Consider the following 22,778-nt stretch of genomic DNA (forward strand, 5'->3'; position numbering starts at 1 on the left):
TGGATTCTAGAGAAGAGGCTTATGGGTAGGTTGACATCACTTACTACACTTACTCCTCCATTTTTGACCCCCCCGCCCCCAGGAGCCTTTCTGCACATGCATAGTCTGGAAGGTCTCCTTGACCTCGAGAATGAGAAATATGTGGTCTCTTATCTGCGCAGGGCTTAGCTTCTCCTCCCTCCTGCTATCTTGGAGATCTGCCCACAGGGTAGAAACTCCAGAGCCTCAGCCTGGGGCCCATCTGTACAGCCATTGGCAAACTAAACCGGCTGAGAGCCCTTTACACTCTTGAAAATGATTGAGGACCTCAAAGAGTCTGTTTATCTGGCTTATATCTGTTGATATTTGCCATATTAGATATTAAAGTGGAAAATTTTAAACATATTAATTCATTAAAACATGAGACACATTATACTTAACGTGAATACCATCATTTGAATAAAAATAGCTATAAATTCCAAACGAGAAAAATAGTTTGGGGACAAGAATGGCATTGTTTCACGGTTTTGCAAATCTCATTACTGTCTGGCTTGAGAGAAATCAGCTGGATTCTCTCATCCTGTCTGCAGTCAGCCTGTTGTGATACCACACATCATGTAGCCTCTGGAAAATTCCACTGTGCATTTGAGAAAGAATGAGAGCATAAAGGTCAGATAACATCTTAGTGTTGTTAGGAAAATAGTTTTGACCTTGTGGATTTCTGAAAGCATCTTGGGAGTCTGTAGGGGGCCCCTGGACCACACTTAGAGACCTGAGGGCCTACTGAATTCTTTACTCTTTCCTTGCTTCCTGTCCCAAACCTGGAAGGCTGTATGCAGCCTTTCTCTGAGGATTGTGTTCTTTGCAGGGGTCTTCGGGCCTCTGAAGGGCCCGTGAGTGGGAGTGGATGACGTGGTGGTCTCTGAAACAGGTTTATTTCGTGGCTTATGGAGAGCGCAGACCACCATGGAGGGGAGGAGGGGTTTGGTCTGCCTGTCCTTAAAGCCGGGAGATGGGTGGAGACTCTGTGGAGGACCATCCGGCCAGGGGTTCTATAGGTCAGTGGCCCTGGGTGGGTGGTGAGAAGCGAGAGGAAGCCGCCCAGCTACCCAGCAGCCTGTGTCCCTCTGGCCCACCCAGCACTGCCGTGCATGGCTGTGCCCGACTCCCACAGACGACGGGGCGCAGGAGACAAGCCTGCATCGTGGGTGGAACCAGGCCTGCTCACCAAACCCTGCAGTGGATGGAGTGGCCTGGGGTGAATCAGAGAAAGGCACCTCTGAGTGCTGTACTCGGGGAATAACAAACAGAGGGTCTGGAGGCACGAGCTTAGGGGAAAATAGAAACGGATTCAAGGAGAGTCCGTAAGGTTGGGGATGTGACAGGGGCCAGAACTAGCTGCTGAGAGAAGCTGAGGCCACTGACCTATGAGAGCAGTGTCCCAGGGGCAGCCGTGCCTTTCTTTCCCGGGGGGTCTGTTGGCAACACCGGGTTTGGCTCAACCGTAATTACTCTGTTTCTCCTCCTGCCTGAACCTGGCTATCAACCTTGCCTGGTGTGGCCTCCCTTCTGCCCTGAAACGAAATCCTGTGTAGCGTGCAGAGCGTGGTTCAGACTGTGCATCCTTCCCTGGCACCCCGGCTGCAGGTTCCTTCCTGCTGCGATTGGCCGCACCACTGGGAAGACACCTTAAATTGAGACCGCGTCTTCTGGCTGTTAGGTAACCTTCCCTAGGGAAACACCTGGTGCAGTAGATCGGCTCCCTGAGGACAGGAGGGTGTGACTTTCTCATTGGAAACACCTGGTGTAGATAGAGCATCTCCCTGAGGATAGGAGGGTGTGGCTTTCTCATTGGAAACACCTGGTGCGGTAGATCGGCTCCCTGAGGACAGGAGGGTGTGGCTTTCTCGTTGTGCTCATGACTGTTGATCCAGCACTTTGTTATTGCCTGCTATGTGCGTCTTGGGGATACAGCTCCTGTCTTTGAAAAGCCTGCAGGGAAGTGGGTAAGACGGCCCCAGAAATCAGGCAAGAGTAGATGCACCCAGAGGCCCGTGGGAGCATCTAACTCCGGGACCAAGTCTGCTTGCTTTCCATTGTGGGCCTTGCCTGGCACAGTGCCTGGACATAGTAGGTGTGCAAGAAATTGAATGAGACATTGGGGTGCTTTCAGGAACCCATCAGTAATGTGGGACATGGGGAGGGGGAGGGGTGAGCCAGGGCGGGAGGCTGGGCTCAGACCATGGAAGGCCAGGCCTCCCTGCCTCCCTCACGTGCTGGAACTTTGCCCTCCAAGATGGGGTGGGACTTAGTCACACTTACCTTTTCTATTGACCACATGGCCGGTGCTTGCTGAGCAGAGGTTTGTTCACCGCCTACTGGTCCATGTCTCTTCACTGGCTCTGAAAGGACCATAGCTCCATCTTGGACTTGGGTCCACGGAGATGTCCTGTCTCGGGACCTGGCCTGGCAGGGCTGCCTGTGGTGGATCAGGGAAGAGATCTCTGGGAGGCAGAGATGGCAGGCTAGGTGTGTCACCCTCTGCCACTGCGGGGTGAGGCCGGATGGGCTGCAGGGGCTGGTAGACGTCTGGAAGTCCTCCCTGACCTTCACACTGTGGTCACCCTAGTGACCAAGCTCAGGCCGGGGCTGACCAGAGGAAGGATGGAAAGACAGACTTTTCCTAGAAAACAGACTTCTTGCTAAGGCTTTCTGTAAACCGTTTAATACCTCCAGGGACCTCCCGGGAAATGTGCTGGAGTACTGTTCCTCCTTTTCCTTTGAGCAGGGAAAAGACAAAGTGGGCCAGCTGGAGACGGGCCATGCTGGACTCTGCACCCCCCGGCTCTCAAAGGGAGAGGGGGTGCCTGGACTCCTGGTTCTGTGTCCACCGAGGTGCCTGTGCCTGTGAGAGCTGGTCCTGTGGTGCAGGGACGGCTCTAAGCCACCGTCCTACAGCCCAGGCGGTGGCAGCAATCACTAGAAAAACCCCATGGTGTTGCCTTTGGGAGCTCTTTTTCTGGTTCCAAATTGTATGGGGGGCAAGAGGTGGGCAAGAGCCACGGCCCTGGCCCTTCTGGGGTGCCCTCTGCTGCCCTGTGAGGGTCCAGTGACCTCACTTTCTGCGGGGGCATTTCTGATGGGCCGGGCAGTGTGACACAATGGAAAGAACCAGACACAGGCCTCAGCCTCCTTCCCTGAGTCTCACTTACCAGTGAGGATGGAGATTCTTAGACCTGCCCATTAGAAAGAAGAGTGGGTTCCTCCCTGAGCCCCCACGTCGTTCTGGAGGAGTGTGACCCTCCCAGATAAAAGATCAACAAGAGCAGCCCTCTGTTCACCAGGGAGCCCCCAAATACTAGTGAATTGATAGTGTTGCCGTGGCAACCATTCATCCCCGTACAACCCAGGCAGATGGAGATGGGGAAAGGGACAAAGATGTCCTTCTGTCCTGCTGGTGACCTGCTCACCATTCTGACGCTAAACCTAATGGCAGGAAGGACAGTGGAAGGACTCTCTTTGGTGGCCAGGATGTCGATGCCCATGAGGATAGTCTTCATTTCAGTCTTTTCAGATAGGCACTGTTATCATTGTCCCATCCACAGAGGAGGCGGGGTTGAGTAAACAGCCAGGGTCACACGGCCAGCACACGGAAGAGGCAGAAGCTGGGCCTGGGGCTGTGAAGTCCCAGCAGGTCCTGGGCAGGACCCTCCCTGGCATTGTATTCAGAAACCTCAGTTCCCCCGTGTGAAGCGCTCAGGCGGCACATGGAAGGATGCTTGTCGTCACCCGAGGCCTCTGTGACGTGGGACCCACGGCAGCCGACTTTGTTCATCGGCTGCTTGCTCGGCGCCAGGCTCCATGTGCCCACCTGTGAGACAGCGTCTGTAGCTGGTATTCCCGTCTCACTCCAGGACGCCTTTCTCCAATGAGGGACGAGGCTTGCCTTCCTCCCCGCCATTAGGCAGTGGCAGAGCTGGGCTTTAGCCTCTGCTTTTTCTTGGCCACGCAGGGAGGTAGCTCAGAAGGGTGGGGCCGTGGAGGGAGGGAGAGCTGCTCTCAGCCACGGCTCCCGACATGCAGAGCTGCCAGTTGTCCTGCCCACAAACCTGCCCGCTGCAGCGGCTTTGCGATTCAGCAGTCCCCGCAGCTGCTGCTTTTCTGAGGTGCATAGGGAAGCAGCTGTGCCCAGCTGCTTGGGCCAACTGGCCCTGGAGCTCCCCGGGTCCACCCCAGGGTCTGCAGCGATCAGGGGCCTGGTTCTGATGGCAGACTGTATAGGCTGGGCAGGGATAAGACACAGGTTTCCCTAGGACCGCAGCATGGCCCTGGTGCTTCCCCAGGTGGGTCGTCTGGGTGCTGAGTGTTGAGCACTGGGTCAGATTTCTATTCCTCCAGAGGCCGTGGGCCTGGCTCCTCCTGGCTCTTGATTTACACAGCTTTGCTCTGACCATCCCTGGTACAGTTTGAGCAGATTGGATTTCCCTCTTCTCAAAACCGGTCACTTCTTTCCTTCTTTTACTTCCCCTTTACGAAAGCCGATTTGCTCGGATTTACCCTCCAGGGCTCAGCCCTTCCTTCAGATGCTCTCGTACTCCTTTCATTTTAGCTGAAGTCCTTTCACAAACAGCTGGCTTCCATTCATTTGGAGAGCATGTCTATGCATGAAAGGAATTATGCACCCAGTGGGGATCACTAATAGCAACAATACTGTGTTGTGTTAAATCTAAGACAAAGTGTGATGTCGCTTGTAAGATGCACCCAATTTCAGAGATATTACATCATGAAAAAGATGTGCATTTAAATTACTAAAAGCACAGGGCTTCCCCGGTGGTGCAGTGGTTGAGAATCCGCCTGCCAATGCAGGGGACATGGGTTCGAGCCCTGGTCCGGGAAGATCCCGCATGCCGTGGAGCAACTAAGCCCGTGTGCCACAACTACTGAGCCTGTGCTCTAGAGCCCTCGAGCCACAACTACTGAGCCCACGTGCCACAACTACTGAGCCCGCGTGCCGCAACTACTGAAGCCCATGCACCTAGAGCCCATGCTCTGCAACAAGAGAAGCCACCGCAATGAGAAACCCACGCACCGCAACGAAGAGTAGCCCCCACTCGCCGCAACTAGCAAAAGCCTGTGCACAGTTACGAAGACCCAACGCAGCCAAAAATAAATAAATAAATAAATGAGTGACCAAAACACAGAATGCAGAGATGCTCACAAATACGGTGTATGGGGAGGGTTTTGTGCTAACGTGTGTCCAGGAGTCGTCAGTGAGAACCATTCCAAACCTGCCTGTGTCGTGGGGTCGAGGTTGGCAACCAAGTGATAAAACCCAGGAAGAGTCCTTGCCTGGCAGCGCCCTGGCACACGTCATAGAGTCCTGGCGTGTTGTTGCTGATGGGAGCTGGTCCAGTCTTGTCCCAGGAATCCTCTGGGGAAGGTTTGCTCAACTACATCCCTGACACACCGAGTTTAAATCTCTGGATGAGGCCCGGGAAGCTCTACTCTATAAACTCCTTGTGGCACCCCCTCATCTCTGGTGGAGCAACCAAGGCCAGGGAGGGGAGGGGGCCGGCGCGTGCGGAGCAGATGCTGACTGGCCTTCCTGGCCTCTGAGACGTGTGGCCTCCATGAGAACTTCAAGTTCAGCTCCTTTCATGAGCGTCCCTCTGCTCTTTCCCTTCAGAGGACACTGCCTTCCAGTGGAGGTCAGGGCCCTGGCCTCTGCATTTCCAGGGTTCAGTCTAGGAGGTCGCCCTGGTCTCGGGCTGCGCCATCAAGCAGGGGTCCGACAGTGTTCCACTGACTGGACTGTTTCGTTTGACAGATGTTGACAAGCACCTACTAGGTGTGAGCGAGCATGCTTGGGTTTCCGGGCAGGGTGGGTCTCCAAGCACCAAGGTCAGGGGATGCCAGGCTGCGTGGGTGGCACCCTCGCTGAGGTGGCCTCTCCCTCCTGCAGGGCCTGTGGGAGCAGTGCCAGCTTCTGAAGAGCGCCTCGGTGTTCGCCCGCTGCCACCCCCTGGTGGACCCCGAGCCTTTCGTGGCCCTGTGTGAGAGGATGCTGTGCACGTGTGACCAGGGGCTGCTGTGCGCCTGCCCTGTGCTCCTGGAGTACGCCCGGGCCTGCGCCCAGCAGGGGATGCTGCTGTACGGCTGGACGGACCACAGCTCCTGCCGTGAGTCAGCATGGGACCCCCACCGGCGGGGGTGAGCGTTGTCCATCCGGCTGTCACACCCCAACCAGCCAGTGCCTGCCAAGACCCACATCCCGGGAACCAGTTCCCGCCTGGATCCTGCTCTGTCCCCTGGTCACAGAGCAAGTCCCCTCCCTAACGGTTTTGAGGAGGCTTGAAAGGCCCCCCTAAAAGCCCCCGCGTCACTTCTCCTGCCTCTGTTCTCACTCCCCGTCTTCCTCGCTTGCCCGTGAGCAAATCCATCCCCTGGACTCAAAAACCGGTCCTGGCTCCGAGGGGAATCGCAGCAGTTAAAGTCGGAACTGACTGGGAGCAGGGCGGTGGCCGAAGTGTCCCCGGGGTGATCTTGGGATCCTGGCAGGCTTTTGTCAAGTTCCTCCCTTTCATTTAATCCCTTCTCTCTTCCTGCGGGTGTCACCATCCCTCCCCCCTCCCTCTAATCTCGTGGATCCCTGGTCATTGTCATTGTCGCCACCCCCAAATTATCCTGATTAAGTACGAGCTTCTCCAGTCACCTTGCAGGCAGCCTCCTGTCCCCGCCGCGACTTCCCACAGATCACAGGGGGCACAGACTGTGGAGGGGAGCAGCCCAAATACTTACACTGCACACATGCGTGTTTTTCAGCTTATAAATCAGAGCTGCCCATCTTTGCTGTGGGGTGTGAGAAGGGTGGTTATTGGCAGCAGCGTTCTCCTCTGGAAGGGGGAGTGGCTGTTCTTTTAGGTCTTTGAAGAAAGGATGGGGAGATGCCTGAGGTATCTTGGAGGACAAGTGGTTTGGGATGATGGGATGCTCTGGCCCTTCTGGTCCTTCAGCCTGAGCGTCAGTCAGCAGCAGGTGAAGAGAAGAGAGAAAGGAGGGCTGTCCTTGTCCATGAGGGGCTGGGTCCAGCGGGAGGACGGAGGCTCAGGTGATGCGGCTGCCAGGGCTGTCCTGCCTCAGTGGACATAGATAGAAATGAACATGCCTTGTGCGGGGCGTGGCCGTGAGGCTGCGTGCCCAGTGCTGGGTGGGGCATCTGACTGGGCCCTATTTCTTGAGGAAGAGGAACCCTCAGAGGAGGGATGGGATGGAGGACACCATTTACCCCTTGCTTGGCCTTGGGGGCCTTGCATTTTCAGCCGGGGACGTTGGCCCCTGGGGTGCCACTGAGGTGGAGATGGTCCCTGAAGACAGAGGGGGGCAGACAAAGGGGGCACAGGGACTCTGAGCACCACGTGGCTTGTGAGATGCTGCCCTGGAAGGGAACAGCTCCCGGCAGACTCCTGAGTTTTCCATTTCAGGACCGGACTGCCCCGCGGGCATGGAGTACAAGGCATGCGTGTCCCCCTGCCCCAGAGACTGCCGGAGCCTGCACGTCAGTGAAGTGTGTCAGCAGCAGTGCGTGGATGGCTGCAGCTGCCCTGGTAATGACTTCCCACTTCACTTACAGATCCGAGACCTCGCCGGTGCCCTTGGCTTGGGGAAGCCGGATGAAGGCCACCTGTGCCTGTTCCCCATTGCTGACATCAGAGGCCTTTGATTTATTTTTTTAAAGTCCTTGTATGGAGTGGTGAGGATCGAGCTGGTATTTATTTCTAATTTATGTTTTCCTGTTGCACTGTATCCATGAAAGCACCTGTGTCTGGGGAATAGAAGGATGGTCTGGGCTCCAAGAGTGACTTTGTTTGGGGAGCACGTGGCCCTATCTGAGCTGCAGTGTTTTCTCAGTTAAGCGTCAGGGAATTGTCTGGGAGAAGGATAGTCTCAACTGTTTCCTAGGTTTGTCGTGTGAGCTCAGCTGAAAAAGAACTTTGCATCAGGAAGTCTTTCTCAGGAGAGACCTTGTGAGCTTTGGTGAAAAGTTCTGGTTAAGTACTGAGAGTGAGTCTTGTGTGTTTTGACTCACGACTTCTCTACTGGAGGAACTTGAACAAAACCCTTGCCTCTGTTTCTTCATCTGATAGGATGGAGATAAATAATCTTCCCCCTCTCTCCCACTGCATTGCTGTGAAAGATAAACATAGCACAAGTTCTTTGAGCTTCCTGGAAGAAGCCTTCAGGCTAGACTCACGGCTTCCCTACTGGAAGGCCTTTGAACAAACCTGTGTCCCCCATTTCTTTGTCACTAGAGTGGAGATAAATAGCCCTCCTCGCTCTCATTGCAAACCGTGAGTGAAAGATAAGCATCGCAGAACGAGTCCTTTGAGCTTCCTGCAGGAAGCCCAGAGTTGATGATCGCCCCGGGGGCTTCTGTGGTTGTGGGATGAGTAATGATGATGCCAAGGTCGAGTCTTTTTGCCTTGTTCCCCTTGACCCAGAGGGACAGCTCCTTGACGAAGGCCGCTGTGTGAAAAGTGCCGAGTGTTCCTGCGTACATTCTGGGAAGCGGTACCCTCCGGGCGCCTCGCTCTCGAGAGACTGCAACACCTGGTAATTGGGGCCGAGCAGTGTGGTCTGCGAGAGCTGCCCGGGTCTGTGGGAGGGGCAGCTGGGCCGGCAGGGGCAGTGAGGGCACCGGCAGGTAGAACAGGACCTGGCCTGGGCTGGGGGTGGTTTGGGGAAGGGTGTGGAGGCTGATGATGGGGAGCAAGGATTATATACAGATCGGCCTGGATGAGGGGAGCTGGGGGTGGTGGTGAAGGCCCCTTCGCATGCAGACAACATCTCTAGCTTTCCCCCCAGCCATGCTTTAATAAGTGACTCTCTCTCCCTGTTGCCTCTGCTTTGCTTGAGCTGTTTCCTCCAGAAGCCCCTCTGGTGTTCCCTGGGCTGGGTCTGTCTGTCCCCTGCAAACGGGGAGAGGAGAACGCCTCCAGACCTCTTCGCTGGCTACCTTTCCCTACTGGGCAGTCTTGCAGGAGTCTCAAGGGCTGCCCAGCATGGGCCAGGGTGTTACCCCTGTCAGCAGCCCGCCCTTCCTCCGGTCTTCTACCAGCTGTGTGTGTGTACGCATATGTGTGTGCGCGCGCGCACGCGTGTGTATGTGGGGTGTGTGTGTGTGTGTGTGTGTGTGTGTTTGGAATTTGACTTAGTGCCTGGGTAGACCCCCTAGGTTTCCCTCTTCTTCTATCTGTCTGTTGGGGTTTCTTCCCCTTGGCATTGTCTCCATGTCTCTGTGGCCAGAGCCCCTTCCTGTATACCTTCAGCCTCATGAAGCCCCCTCAGGCGTGAGCGCCTTTCTTCTCTCAGACCTCTCCCCTGGGGCTGTGGGGTGGGCAGTGCACTCCCTAAATCCATTCAGGGATGCCTGCGTTTGCAGACCCACCTGTAACCCGCGCTTCTCTCCCCAACAGCATTTGCCGAAACAGCCAGTGGGTCTGCAGCAACGAGGAGTGTCCAGGTAGGTGAGCTTCCCTCCCCTCTGCCCTCCTCCCAGTGGAGAGGTACAGCCTCCCTTCCTAGACTTGGGAGGACCACTTGGCCAGGCAGGGAAAGGTGGTCTCTGCACAGGTTGGATGCAACCCCCGACCACAGCTCCAGTGCAGAACCAGCTGTGCTAACCCTCTCCTCCCGGGACCAGGAGAGGGAGGTCCCCCAGCAACCGAAAGGGGAGACTGCACCTGGGAACCCTTTTCTTGTCCTTTTCCCTTCACCTGTTTGCCCAAAGGATTACGGTTGAACGTGCTGTGAAAACTGCAAGGTCACAGGTGACTCAACAAAGATGAAGCAAATTCCTTGGAAAATTAAGAGGAAGAAGGGCCTGGTAATTCCTTAAGCTAGAATTGAGAAATTTCTGGAATTTTCTGGAATGCCTTATCCAAAGATCTTGGGAGGATCCAAGAGCTAGGAAAACCAGGTCACTCAATGATCCCTCCTACGCTGTCCCTGCCCTGGAAAATCTATTTAGGAAAAGTTTCCTTATAATTTCTGCCCTTTACTTTCTCCTCTGTTTAGCCCCAACTCTATTCTATCTACTGCAAATTTTACCCATTCAAAGCTCCCTCTGCCTCACCTTCCCGATGACCCTGGCTCTTCTCCTGATGCTTCTCCCCTTTTGGTCAGTCGTGTGATGTTCGCTATGTGTTAGGCATGGTGTTCAGTACTTTACATGTGTTACATCATCACCACAACCTATGAAGAAGGTGCAATTTATTCTCATTTTACAAAGGAGGAAACAGATCCAGAGAGGTTAAGTAACTCACCCAAAGTCACACAGCTGCTATGAGACAGAGACAAGATTCAAACTCACAACCACCTGACTTCTATTTTGCCTTTCCCTTTACTCTCCTTCCTAATGCTCGATCCATCCCTTTGCAGGAGGATCATTGCCATCGTTCATGAGCCCTGGAGAGGCCCCATGCTTAGTTAAAGACCATCTCAGCCTCATTCAAAGGCTGGATACTACTTTGGGATCCCCATGTTTGTAGATTGCAATAAAAGACTGCAAGGCAAATAGCCAAATGATAGGCTCCCCTCCTGTTGGCCCCAAGAGACCACATTGGCTTTGGTGGGCTGGCAGGAGGTTGAGCTTACATACCTGGGATCATATTTGGGGTCTGTGGCTTTAGAATCAGGACTTATCCAGTGCCCACTATACTGGGAAAATTCTGGAACTAGATGGAAACTAGATGGAAAGTGGGCCCCAGGACTTACTCAATTAGTCTGGCCCAGGGATGGCCAACCAGCCGTTTATCTTCTGTGCAGTTCTTGAAGGAAGCACAAAGAACAAAAGATGCTCTTGTAAGTGGTATCAGTGCTCCAATTTAACATAATCATACCCTGTGAAAGACCTAAAGAGTCATTTGAAAGCCATGAGGTCAATGTAATGGACCTGTGAAAAAACTTTTAATATCTAGATAATAAGCATTTATTGTATAAGATCTATGAGGTACAGTGGGTGGAATTAGGAATTTAGCTTACTGTGTTTTGTCAGATTGACTACTAGATTAGGAATTCTTAATAACAACTTCCTATAGGGAGGGCCTTCCTTCCATGCATCCATCCAACCATTCATCCATCCATCTATCCAATCACCTGTCCAACCATCTAACCATCCATCCATCCATCCATCTACCATTTAATCATCCACCCAACCACCTAACAATCAATCCAGCCATCCAGTCATCCATCCATCTACCCATCCATCCATCCACCCATCTGTCCATCCATCCACCTACCCATCCGTCCATCCATCCATCCATCCATCCATCCATCCATCCACCCATCCATCCATCCATCCATCCATCCATCCACCCATCTGTCCATCCATCCACCTACCCATCCGTCCATCCATCCATCCATCCATCCATCCATCCATCCATCCATCATGTATCCATCCAACAATTATTTAAAAACCCACTGTGTACATGATGGAATGCTTAGTCTGGAGTAGACAATGTAATCCCCTAGTCTTCAATTCAAAATTTGGGTGGTAACTTTGCTGAGGATGCACGAAATTTTCTTGATGCCTTGATGGGAAGAGAGCTAGTTCCAACTCTGAGGTCTACTGAGTGGTTTGATATTGTGCCAACACAACCAATAACCTCTTGCTCTGCACGTTCAAAGCCCTGACCCTCTTCTTCTAGATCTGGAGCTTAGTTGGTCCTTGCCTCCCTGTCCATTTCTACCTGTAGCACACAGCATATTTCTACACCTGCCGAAAGTCAGCTGGCAGGGGGGCTGTCTTATCTCCCAGGGTGAAGATTGCTGGCAGAGCTTCTGATGGGAAGGTTCTGGAAGGGGATATGTCTGGCTCTGCTAGTAAAGCAAAGAGCAGGCTGGGGCTTCTCTGTAGTCCCTGGAGGAGCTGACATTGTGATTCTTAGAAATAGAGATCTGGGTTTTGATTCCCTGGAGTAAGATGAGAGTGTACTAGTTGTCTATTACTGTATAACAAAGGGCCCCCAAACTTAGCAAACAACAAACATTTATTATCTCAGAGTTTCTGTACGTCTGGAATCTGCGTGTGGCTTAGCTGGGTACCTCTGGTTCAAGATTTCTCATGAAATTGCAGTCAAGTTGTTGACTGGGGCTGTGGTCTCATCTGAAGGTTCCTCTGTAGTGAAGGGAATCACTCGGAAGCTCACTCATGTGGTGGTGGCCAGGCCTTGGTCCCTCACCTTGTGGATCTCCCCTTGGGGCTGCCTCATGACATGACAGCTGGCTTCCTCTAGGGTGAGTGACCTCAGAGAGAATGAGGCAGAACAGCCAAGACAGAAGCCACAGTCTTTTAAAAACCTGCTCTCCAAAGTGACATCTTTCACTTCTGCTGTATTATATTTGCTAGAAACAAGACCACACGTCCAGCCTGCGTTCAAGGTGAGGGCATCACACAAGATGTGAATACAGGAGGTGGGGACCATGGAGCGGGGGGACCTTAAAGTCTACCTAGCACAGAGAACCTCATGTTTGGGAGTGGGAGGGAGAAAACAATCACTGAGGAGAGCATCGGTCTGTATGGAGAGCGGCTGGAGCGTCTGTTACGGGCTCCTCAGGCCTTCACTGCTCCTGGCACACCTCTGTTCTGGTTAGGATTAGGGCAGCCCCAGGTGCCTGGGGCTCTGCTAATTTAGCTTCCACTGAATCATAAATGTTTGGTTGGGCTCAATGAGGAAGGAGCATGCCTGTTAATAGGGACTATTCCTCAAACAAATACAGCTGTGGTGACAGAATTTCAAACTCCTGGCGGAAGAGTGTGGAAGATACTCTGCTGGAGCTGGGAAGTTTATTTGAGGCCCAAGTCCTATGAACGTGGAAAGGTAGCGTGGTCCTGGGCCTGGGAGCGTGAGCTGTGGACTCAGCCTGGTAGGAGTTCCAGTTCCACCGCTTACCAGCTGGGTGACTTTTGGCAAGCTGCTTAACCACTTGCAGCCTCAGTTTCCTCATCTGTCAAATAGGATGATAACAGCAGCTTCATCCCATGAGAGCTGTGGTTACTTGACACACAGCAAGTACTCAGTAAACATTAGGTGTTTTCATCGTCACAGCCACAGCTGTTTCATTAAGCAGGGTTAGAGAAGGATGGAGACACGAAGGAGTCCGGGATGGGGAGGGGTGGTGCAAAGCAGGGTGTGGCTGGGACAGGTGGGGCACGAGGCAAGACAGAGCCTGAGCCTTCCCTGGGCTTGGTGGCATGGAGGCCCACGTTGGGGTTCCTGCAGTCTCACCAGACCTCCTTCAGGCCAGGCCACGCGTCGCCTTTTCCTCTGCTTTCTCCACGTCCAGACCTGGATGTACCTGTGCTCCTGGGCACTTGCCACGTGTGCCCAGTATCCCCATGAAATGAAGCTTATTGGAAACGGCAGCCACCCCATACGGCAGTACTGGCCGGTGTCAAGTACTATGAACTCTGGAGTCTGACGGAACGCCCACGTTCAAATTCCTCTTGGGCCACTCTGGGGCCTTGGGCGAGATTTTCTCTGTGCCTCAGTTTTCTCTTCTGTAAACTGGGAATAATAATGCCAGCCTCACCAGAGCAGTAAATGAGGTAGTGCCCATAGAGCACTTAGAAATGCGTCTTGCATGTTTGGTTGAGATTATATTAGTGTGATTCAGAGGCAGGCTTTGGTGAACATTTATGCTGGGAGGAAGCCTGAGTTGCTTTGCAGAAGGCCTGTGGGCTGGCCTTTCTGTAGCCGCATGGAAAAGGGTAGAAGCCAGTGAGCTGAGCAGAACAGCTCCATGGAGACTCCTTTCCTGCGAACAAAGGGGCTTATTTAGAAGAGGTAACATGTTTCCATAAATGAGAGACTTTTTTTCTCTTCTTTTTTCCGTGAGGGAGGATTCTTATTCATGTAGTGGACTCGCTTTAACTCCTGGCTGTTCTTGGTTTTATGCTATTTGCTATTTTAAGAATCACCTGCCTTGCACGCATTCACCGAACTTTTATTGCCCACCTGCTGTGTCCAGTGGTGGCCAGCGGCTTGTCAGGCTGCCTTTTGCTGACCAGCTGGCTGGGAATGTCTTGGGCATCCTCTTGGCAGAACTTGGGCATCTTGGGGACCTCTGGGCAGAGCTTGGGCGAGTGTCAACATGTGGCCCATTCTTCTGGCTCCTGTTCCAGCTCCCGGGCCCACGGCTCCCTAGCACCTCACTCAGCTGTCTTCCTGGGTTTCCCGTGTGGTCAGCCCCATCCCTCAATTGTACCAAGGAGATAAGCTAAATATAATACAGAATTTAGATTTCTGATTCCCGAGAAACTCCAGAATGCCAATCAGGGGGAGGTCAGAGCAGGAAATCAGATCAGAGGATTAGATTCTGACCCAGAAGTTTTGCTTTCGAATGTTTGCATATTTTCTCGTTGACCCCTCTTTTCCTGAGCATTGTCAGAGATAATGCAAGTTCAATTTCTTACTCAGATAAGAGTGCTGTTGAGAAAACAAAGAGAGGTTGGGGGAGGAATTCCCACCCATCGCACTGCAATGGGGTCAAGACATGTGATACAAAGGGCCGTGTCATCCTGTTTGTAGAATGATGGTGGCTTCCGAAAAATAGCCATTTTAAAAAGACTTTCTTGTGACACCCGTGGATTTGGAATTCCACCGGGGCTACAGTCAGTCGGGATGACCCTGGCCCCTAACTCATTGCCTGTTCTGCTCGGACTTCCACAAACAGTGACCCGTCACTCGTGCCCTTCTTGTGGGGCAATGCAATGGGGAGGCACGATCTGCTTCTACTCACACTTCTGACACCACATGTGTGTGTGTTTCCCCCCGACAACAACCAATCCTCTGACTTTCTGGACACCACCCGGGTGTCCTACAATTCAGTTCAGTTCTGACCCTGACTACCCAGAATTAGCACAGACCCCGCAGGTGAAGGGCTCCGTCCACGTGCTCCTGCTTCTGATGGCAGCTATGATAATCGTTAGAATGGCTCACAGAACTCAGGCAAACACTTTACTTACTATTACTGGTTTATTACAAAAAATATTATAAAGGAGACAAATGACCAGCCAGATGGAGATGTACACAGGGTGAGCTCTGGAAGGGTGCTGAGCACAGGAGCCTGTGTCCCTGTGGAGCTGGGGTGTCCTACATGTAAATATGTTCACCAAACCGGAAGCCCTCCCAACTCTGTTGTTTAATAAGCGTTTTTACGGAGGTTTTACTATATAAGCACGACTGATGATGATTATTTTTTTTAAGATATTTTTGATGAGGACCATTTTTAAAGTCTTTATTGAATTTGTTACAATGTTGCTTCTGTTTTATGTTTTGTTTTTATGGCTGCCAGGCATGTGGGATCTTAGCTTCCCGACCAAGGTTGAACCGAAGTCCCAACCATTGGACTGCCAGGGAAGTCCCTAAGCCTGGTTGATTATTAACTCAGTCTCCAGCCCCTCTCCCTTCCCTGGAGTTTGGGGGATGGGACTGAAAGTCCCAACCCTCTAATCATACTTAGGTCTTTCTGTAACCAGTTCCCATCCTGAAGCTCTCGAGGGACCCGCCAAGAGGGGCTTCATTAGAACAAAAGGTGCTCCTCTCACCCAGGGCATTCCTAGGGCACTAGAAGCTCTGTGTCAGGAATCAGGGACGAAGACGTGTATATTTCTTCTTATCACAGAAGATGATGCTGGTGAGGACGATCTGGGGCCTCCCTATTTTCTCCGAATTTCTCTGGGCTGAGTGTGCCCTCCTGGCCCACGCCATCTTAGAAGGGGTTAGTTGCTCTGGGCACCAGGCAGAGGGACACTCACTGTAACCTGGGGCTACTCGCCCTCCCCCTGCCTTCCAGCACATACCAAGGGCAGGGCCACACCTGGACCCAAAGCCGGTCCTGCCCCTCCCCCCCACCCCCCCCACCCCCCCATGCCTGCTGTGTCTTTCAGTGCAAATCTGGGCATGAGGTGGCAGGCAGGGGGCCGATGGGGCTTGTCTTTGACAGGTGGACAGCTGGAACCCCTCTCAGGCCTCTGGGGACCCCTGGCATCAGCCCCTGGAGATGGGTCCAAGGGGGACTGGCTGTAGGACCCTCCTGGGGGGAACTTGGGGTGCAGAGCAGAGAGGTGCTGTGGAGGACGATTCTCTGCTGTTTGGAGGCCGGGGGCACTGGGAGGGGAAGGAGGGCCCCTGCTTTATGGAATGGCTGTGGTGTGTGTCTGCTTTGCTTTCTCTATAGAGTAGAAGGCAAGGAGGAGAGGAAGCAGGTAAAGGGAGCCTGGGGAGGGTTCCAGATGCGGGCCTCGGCTTCAGTGGGTCCACTGTGGGCTGAGCTGGGATTGGGCCAGTGGGGAGTCACTGGCGGCATTAGCAAAGCCCCCCTCCCCCAGCACGGACGACCTGTGGTCCGAGGTGCACTGGGCCAGCACCACGGGCTGGCACTGGGGCCTGGGAGGACGGAGTAGCTGTCGTGTGGGTGCGCGTCGAGGGCTCGAGCGGCAGGGTGATGCCAGGGCATCCTCGCACCCATCCCCAGACGCGTCAGCTGGCTCAGGCAGTGGTGGGAACATGGGCAGATGGGGTCCTGGGCCCCCATTGGCCCCAGCTGAAGTCACAGCATGGATTTGCCCAGGAGGAGGCAGGAGGAGGCCTGAGGGCCGCCCCTCGGCTGGCGAAGGGGTGAGGATTGGGTCCTGGCCCCTGCACTGCTGGGCTCCCCCTTCCCCCATCACTGCTCTGGGCGGCCTTTCTGCCCTCTTGCCCTCAGGGACTCTCGTGGAGGGCGGAGTGCCCACAATGGCAGCGCAGAGAAAGGCCTCTGCAGGCCCGAGGCCCTTGGCCCCAGCAGAGCCAGAACCTGGAGCGGCCGTGGGGAAGGGCTGGGGGCCACGGTGAACCCAGAGCGCAGAGCCGGAGCCACAGGTTCTGGTCTGGCTCTGCCACTCCTGGGCTGTGGCTGTCACTCCCCTGAGGCGGGAACTGACCCACCCGGCCCTGACCTCTCAGGGCCAGAGGAGTGGCGCCTGAATAGAGTCCTCCTGTGGAGCCCCTTTATAGGCTGCGGTGAGGGGCACCCCCAGGAGGTGCCCTGCTGGGACACCCGCTCTCCCCTCCCCTGTGCCCCAGGGGACCCTCTGGGACACCCGCTCTCCGTCCCCCAGGGGCGTGTCTCATCACAGGACAATCCCACTTCAAGAGCTTTGACAACAGGCACTTCACCTTCAGTGGGATCTGCCAGTACCTGCTGGCCCGGGACTGCCAGGACCACACCTTCTCCATCATCATAGAGACGGTCCAGGTGAGCCTCGCCAGGCAGCCCCAGGGCAACCGCGGGGGTGAGGGGGGCAAGATGGCTCCGTGTGCGCGGCCTTCCTCTGGACAACTGAGCAAAGGGGAAGACAGACAGGGCGCATGGGGCTCCCCTGAGGACCCTGAGCGCCTGTGGAGCAACAGGCCCAAGGACCAAGGGCAAGCAAGGCCTAGAATCCTGATGAAGGACCAGAGCGGGATGGTGCTGGGCGGTGGGAGGCCTGGGCTTTGGGCCTCTCTGTGGCATAACCCCGGGCCCTTCCCAGAGATGGTTCTGGGACCGGGGAGTGGTTCCGTGTGAGAAGGGCTGCGTGGGTGGAGGGCTTTCCCCGAGTGGATGGGTCGGGGGCTGGGCCGCGGGGCTGGCGGGGATTTGGTGACGTCCCTCGGTGTGCCCCCCTCGGCAGTGTGCCGACGACCCCGACGCGGTCTGCACGCGCTCGGTCACCGTCCGTCTGCCCGGCCAGCACCGCAACGTCGTGAAGCTGAAGCACGGGGGAGGCGTTGCCGTGGACGGTCAGGACATCCAGATGCCCCTCCTGCAAGGTGGGTGCCCTCCGCCCCCAAGGCCCCGCCCAGCTCACCCTCAGCGCCCCCGCCCCTCGGCAGTGCTCGCTGCCGCCTCTTCTGCGCAAATGTGCAGGAGAGCTAACTCTGGAGGGCAGGCTGGGCGTCCTGGCCTGCCTCCTGCAAGAAAGGAAGGCTTCCTGGAGGAGGAGGAGCAGAAGAAGCTGGCTGGGGGCGGGGTGGCTGTTGATGGGTCAGACCCCAAGATGTCATGGGGCAAAGCCAGATGACCCCGTGACCTGTAGGAAAATCTACCTGTTCAGTGACTTTGCCAGGTTGTTATGCGCCATTTTGCACAGCCTATTTCCAACCTTCACCCTCAGAGGGGCTCCCTGACGCCTCCCCTCTTCTTCTTCTTCTTCAAGACCACTGGCCAGCCCATGGCCCATTATCCCGGCTTTGCACATGGTGAACTTGAGGGTGTCTATGTGTGTTAATGCTATGTGTGTCTCTCCGGGGAAGAGGTATGCCTCCTACCTCTTCCCAGAGAAAACTGCCGTTTCAGCTGTGCGCAGAGCACCAGTCAGCTGTGAGGACTGAGTAACTTAGCCTGGAAGCGTGTGCAACAGCAGAGGGGCCCAGGAAGTGCTCAGGGGTTGGGGGTTCAATGGGAAACGGACCCAGGCTCAGGGCACCTGCCTCAGCTAAGGATAGAGGAGCCTCTGCTTCCCCCTTGTGGCAGTACAGGGAATGTCAGGCTACAGCAGGGATAGATATGGAGGTGCCTTCCTGGGGGAGCCCAATTTGCACTACACCCACCCTGATCACCTTGCCTCTGAGACACCCCCCCCCCCACCTTAAGCCTCATGGACATCCCCAGCTGCCCCCTAACTCACTGCTTTCATTGCTACAGTCCTTTGTGAGATACCCCATCTTTCCCTACGATCCATCTGCCTGCCGCTCTCCTGCCCTCTCCCCAACTTAGCCTAAATCCCGTCCTTGCTGGGTTCCAGGTGACCTCCGCATCCAGCACACCGTGATGGCCTCCGTGCACCTCAGCTACGGGGAGGACCTGCAGATAGACTGGGACGGCCGCGGGAGGCTGCTGGTGAAGGTAGGCGCCCTCCTGAGCACGGCCACCCTGCAGCCAGACCTTACAAAGTCCCCGTTGTGCTCTGGGGGGAGAGCTCAAGGGTGGGAGGGGAATTCCTTTCTCCCCCGGCCCTGCGCCCCCAGAGCGAGGAACAGGCCTCTCTGTGTATAAGAGGCTGGTGTTTGCTGTCTGGATGTCCCTTGTTCACCCCGGGAGTTCCCGAGTGCTGGGCTCTGGTACCCCAAGGGGTGTCCAGCCTGGGTGGGCTCATGCGGGGCTGGGGAAGCAGTTGATTTGCTGCCCAGGCTCCTGGCTGCAACAAGGCCTGGAATCAGGGGGTGTTCCCCGGGGCGGGGCGCCCACAGTGGGACTCACAGCCAAGACCCTGTGTCGTGTACCCACTGCCTGTGGAAGGTTGTCCTGGGAACTACCAAATCCCTGCCGTGGTCCCGGGGCCTCTGCAGCCTAGGGGCCGCTTCCTCTGCTTCCTGTGGCCCTAGAGTCATGCTGGGAGGGGGAGCCATATATTTCACAGGGCTTCCAGATACACTGTTTCCCTCTGGAAATTTCCCTGGAAGGTATTGTCACTGCCATTTCATAAACGAAGCAAGCAAGGCTCGTGGGGGCTGGGAGACGCGCCCAGGACCGCGCACCCGGTCAGCTCCCCGGGCAGCGCCGCCCCCAGCAGACCAGCGCTTCTCACTCTTAGGTCTTCAGATGCCTTTGCACGCTTCAAAAGTATGGAGAACCCCGAGATCCTTTACGGAGGTTATAGCCATTGATATTTACCAGATTAGAAATTAAATCAGAGACATTTATTAATTCATTAAAAAATAACAATAGTAAAGCGACTACACATTGATATAAACATTAAAAAATCTGTTTTCCGAAACAAAATTAGGTAGTGAGAATACCACTGTTTTATGTTTCTGCAAATTTCTTTAATGGCTGGCTTAATGGAAGACAGCTGGAGTCTCATCTGCTTCTGGGTTCAATCTTCTGCAATATTACATGTCAAGCAGACTCTGGAAAAGTCCACTGCGCACTTGTACAGAATGAGAGGGGAAAAGCCAAGTAACGTTTTCGTGTGATTATGAAAATAGTTTTGGCCTCGTGGACCCTTTGAAAGGGTCTCAGGGATCACCCCCTACCATGGGTCCCATGTCCACACTTTGAGAACCCCCGCCCTGAATACATTAGGATCCCTGGAGTGTCCCCTCCTGCTTCCAGAGGTTCCGTGTTCCATAAGCCCTCGGTATGATCCCGTGATGGGCGCCTGGGGTGTCCTCGATGACATCCTGGTGGTCTCCTTCCTCGTGATGTCATGTTCTTTCTTTCTCTTGTCTTTGAAGACCCTGAGAAAGTTCCAAATTAACGCCTTTTTTTTTCTTTTATAAAAAATAAAACTATGACCACACACTATAGAACATGAAGGTTTTTGGAGATCTTATCAACCCCTCAAGTACAGTTGGAAATAAAGACCCTATCTTTTCTGGAGCAGGAAAGTGACTCCCAGTCAGTTGGTTACAGAGTGAGAGCAGAACTTGGGTCTCCTGCGCCCTGGTCTTCAAGGGCGGTGCCCCTGTCAGCCGTCCCACTTTCTCAGGCATCTCCCACCACACCGAGAGGGTCTTGATCTGTCAGGTGCCCCTCCCCGCCTTCAGCAGGCACATATATCTTGGTCTTGTCTCGGGTGGCTGACCTCCCTGCCCCAGGTTTATCTGTCTCCTCTGAGGAGAGAAGGGGCACTTGTTTCTGTGGGAATGAGATGCAGGGTTATCTCTGGGGCTGCGTTTGGTCAGTTTGGCTAAAGAGAAGAAGCCTTCCCTGGTCAAGACTCAGGACAGGGCAGACGACCCCGGGGCCTGGGGAATGCGCTATGTGTTTCGGCTGGAGGAGGAAAGGGGGCGTTTGTGGATGGGGTGGAGGGAACGTGTCCCCATGCTGACCCCAGGGTTTGTGGGGACCACCGAGCTGAAGACCCCTGCTGGAGGTTAGGACGCCAGGGAGCGGCAGGGCGGGGCCCCCACCCCCCGGGAGGCAGCAGCCAGATGAGGTGGGATGAGGGGCTGCCAGTGGCTCCCCGGGGGGGGCACGGGTCCCGAGGTCCAGGCAGCGGGGCCCTGCTGGCTGTGACGCAGGCGCAGCTCGGCATTAGGCCAAGCGGAGTAGAAGGGACTCTGACACTTTTCATCCTGTCAGAAGTGACGCTGCTATTTCAGATAGCAGATAGCAAGTGCGTTCTCCAAGTCCCTGATCTCGGACAGTCGAGGCACTGCGGGCCGGGAGGAGGGCAGCCTGGCCTGGCTCCCACCAGCATGCGCACCCTCCTAACCCTTGCTGAGCCAACCTCTGAGACAAGTCCCTGGGACGGAAGGAGACAGGCTTAGAGAGTGGGGGAGGGTGGAGGCGGCAGACCCGGCGGGTGTGCCCGAGGTGAGCTGGGGAGCCTGAGGTGCTCAGGGCCTGAGAACTAGGAGGGAAGACAGTGGACACTGAGACGGGGGTGAGGGGACAGACACCTCCCTGGCTTCACTGCTTTGCCGGGGCTGGCCTTGGGTGTCAGCGTCCGGAGGGGAGCCTCGCTCACTCACGGATCCGTCCAGACACTGTTCAACCATCCACGCACCGAACTGGTGGCCGAGGTCCAACAGTGAAACAAAGCGGACCAGAATCCTGGCTTCGTTTAGTTTAAATTCTGATGGGGGGAGACGCACAGTAAGCAGACCAACAAGGAAATTGTGTCACGTGTTAGAAGGTGATAAATCCTGGCGAGGGAGAGAGAGGGAAAGCAGAGGAGGGGCAGGAAGTGCTGGGCGGGGAGGACTGACGTTCTCACTGCGAGGTCAGGGGAGGGCTGGTGCCTGATGCGCCAACGCTTGCTGTTTGTCAAGCAAACGAGGAAACGCTACTCCATCCTCCTTCTTATTAATGATATTTACTTGGGTACAATTTGTACGGGTTTGGAACCCGCACTAGCTTGTTCATCCTGCATCATGTCAAGTCAGAGCTGGAAGGGGCTCCAGGAGATGACCTCACAAAGCCCGGCCCAGCAGGTATCAGAACACAGGGAGGTTCCGTAGCCACAGTTTAACCCTGGTAAATTGCAGAGCAAGAGTCAGGGCCCTGGGGTCCCAGCTTCTGCTCCAGTTTGAACCAGGACCCCCCTCAGTAGACACCAGCAGATGCCCCTGGCCATACCGTGTGAGAGACAGGCTCGACTCCCCAAAACGTTCCTGAATGTGCATCCCGGACTCAGAAGCAGGAGAACAAGCCACGTGCCGGTGGCCTGCATCCCCCGCTGCTCACCCTCGCAGGCTGCCCCCGGGTCCTCGCTGACCCCACCTCCTCTGATCATGATCACAACCCCCGGGGTCCTCTTGGCTCGGGGCCTTTTCTCCAGTGATGCTCAGTGGCCAAGTCAAAATCAAGAAGTTAGGAAGGGGGACGGTGGCTGAGTGTTTAAGAATCCGCCTGCCAGTGCAGGGGACACGGGTCCAAGCCCTGGTCCAGGAAGAATGAGAAGCCCGTGCACTGTAATGAAGAGTAGGCCCTGCTCGCCGCAACTAGGGAAAGCCTGTGCACCACAACGAAGACCCCATGCAGCCAAAAAAATAAATAAATAAAATAAATAAATTTATTTAAAAAAAACAAAAAGAAGTTAGGAAGATGTTTTTCTTTGTCACCCAATGTACGTTCTAAGAAGAGTTGCACCGTAACAGCTCAGCCTGCTTTGCCCATGTGTGTGGCAGAGATAAGTGTGCAAGAAAGGGGCGCTGGCTTTGCACTCCATGCCCCTGGGCATCTCCTCTGACAGGCAGGGTGACGGAGCTCTGCCCGTCCACTGGTCGCAGCTCTGTGACCTCAGGCAAGTTGCTGTCCCTCTCTGT

The 22,778-nt window shown here is 54.8% G+C and overlaps 1 protein-coding gene across 8 annotated transcripts in view; it reads left to right on the forward strand.

Moving 5' to 3' along the window:
- VWF (von Willebrand factor) overlaps nt 1–22,778 on the forward strand; it is a 203,779-nt gene that overhangs the window by 98,468 nt on the left and 82,533 nt on the right. For all 8 annotated transcript variants that reach the window (XM_079936255.1, XM_079936253.1, XM_079936258.1 and 5 more), the window contains 7 exons: nt 5,942–6,158; nt 7,461–7,583; nt 8,478–8,589; nt 9,453–9,499; nt 17,141–17,277; nt 17,696–17,834; nt 18,809–18,909. In XM_079936255.1, coding sequence (XP_079792381.1) covers nt 5,942–6,158; nt 7,461–7,583; nt 8,478–8,589; nt 9,453–9,499; nt 17,141–17,277; nt 17,696–17,834; nt 18,809–18,909 — 876 coding nt within the window. The remainder of the gene's footprint in view (nt 1–5,941; nt 6,159–7,460; nt 7,584–8,477; nt 8,590–9,452; nt 9,500–17,140; nt 17,278–17,695; nt 17,835–18,808; nt 18,910–22,778) is intronic.

This window comes from Stenella coeruleoalba (genome assembly GCF_951394435.1).
Source record: "Stenella coeruleoalba genome assembly, chromosome: 11".
Classification (NCBI taxonomy): Eukaryota; Metazoa; Chordata; class Mammalia; order Artiodactyla; family Delphinidae; genus Stenella; species Stenella coeruleoalba.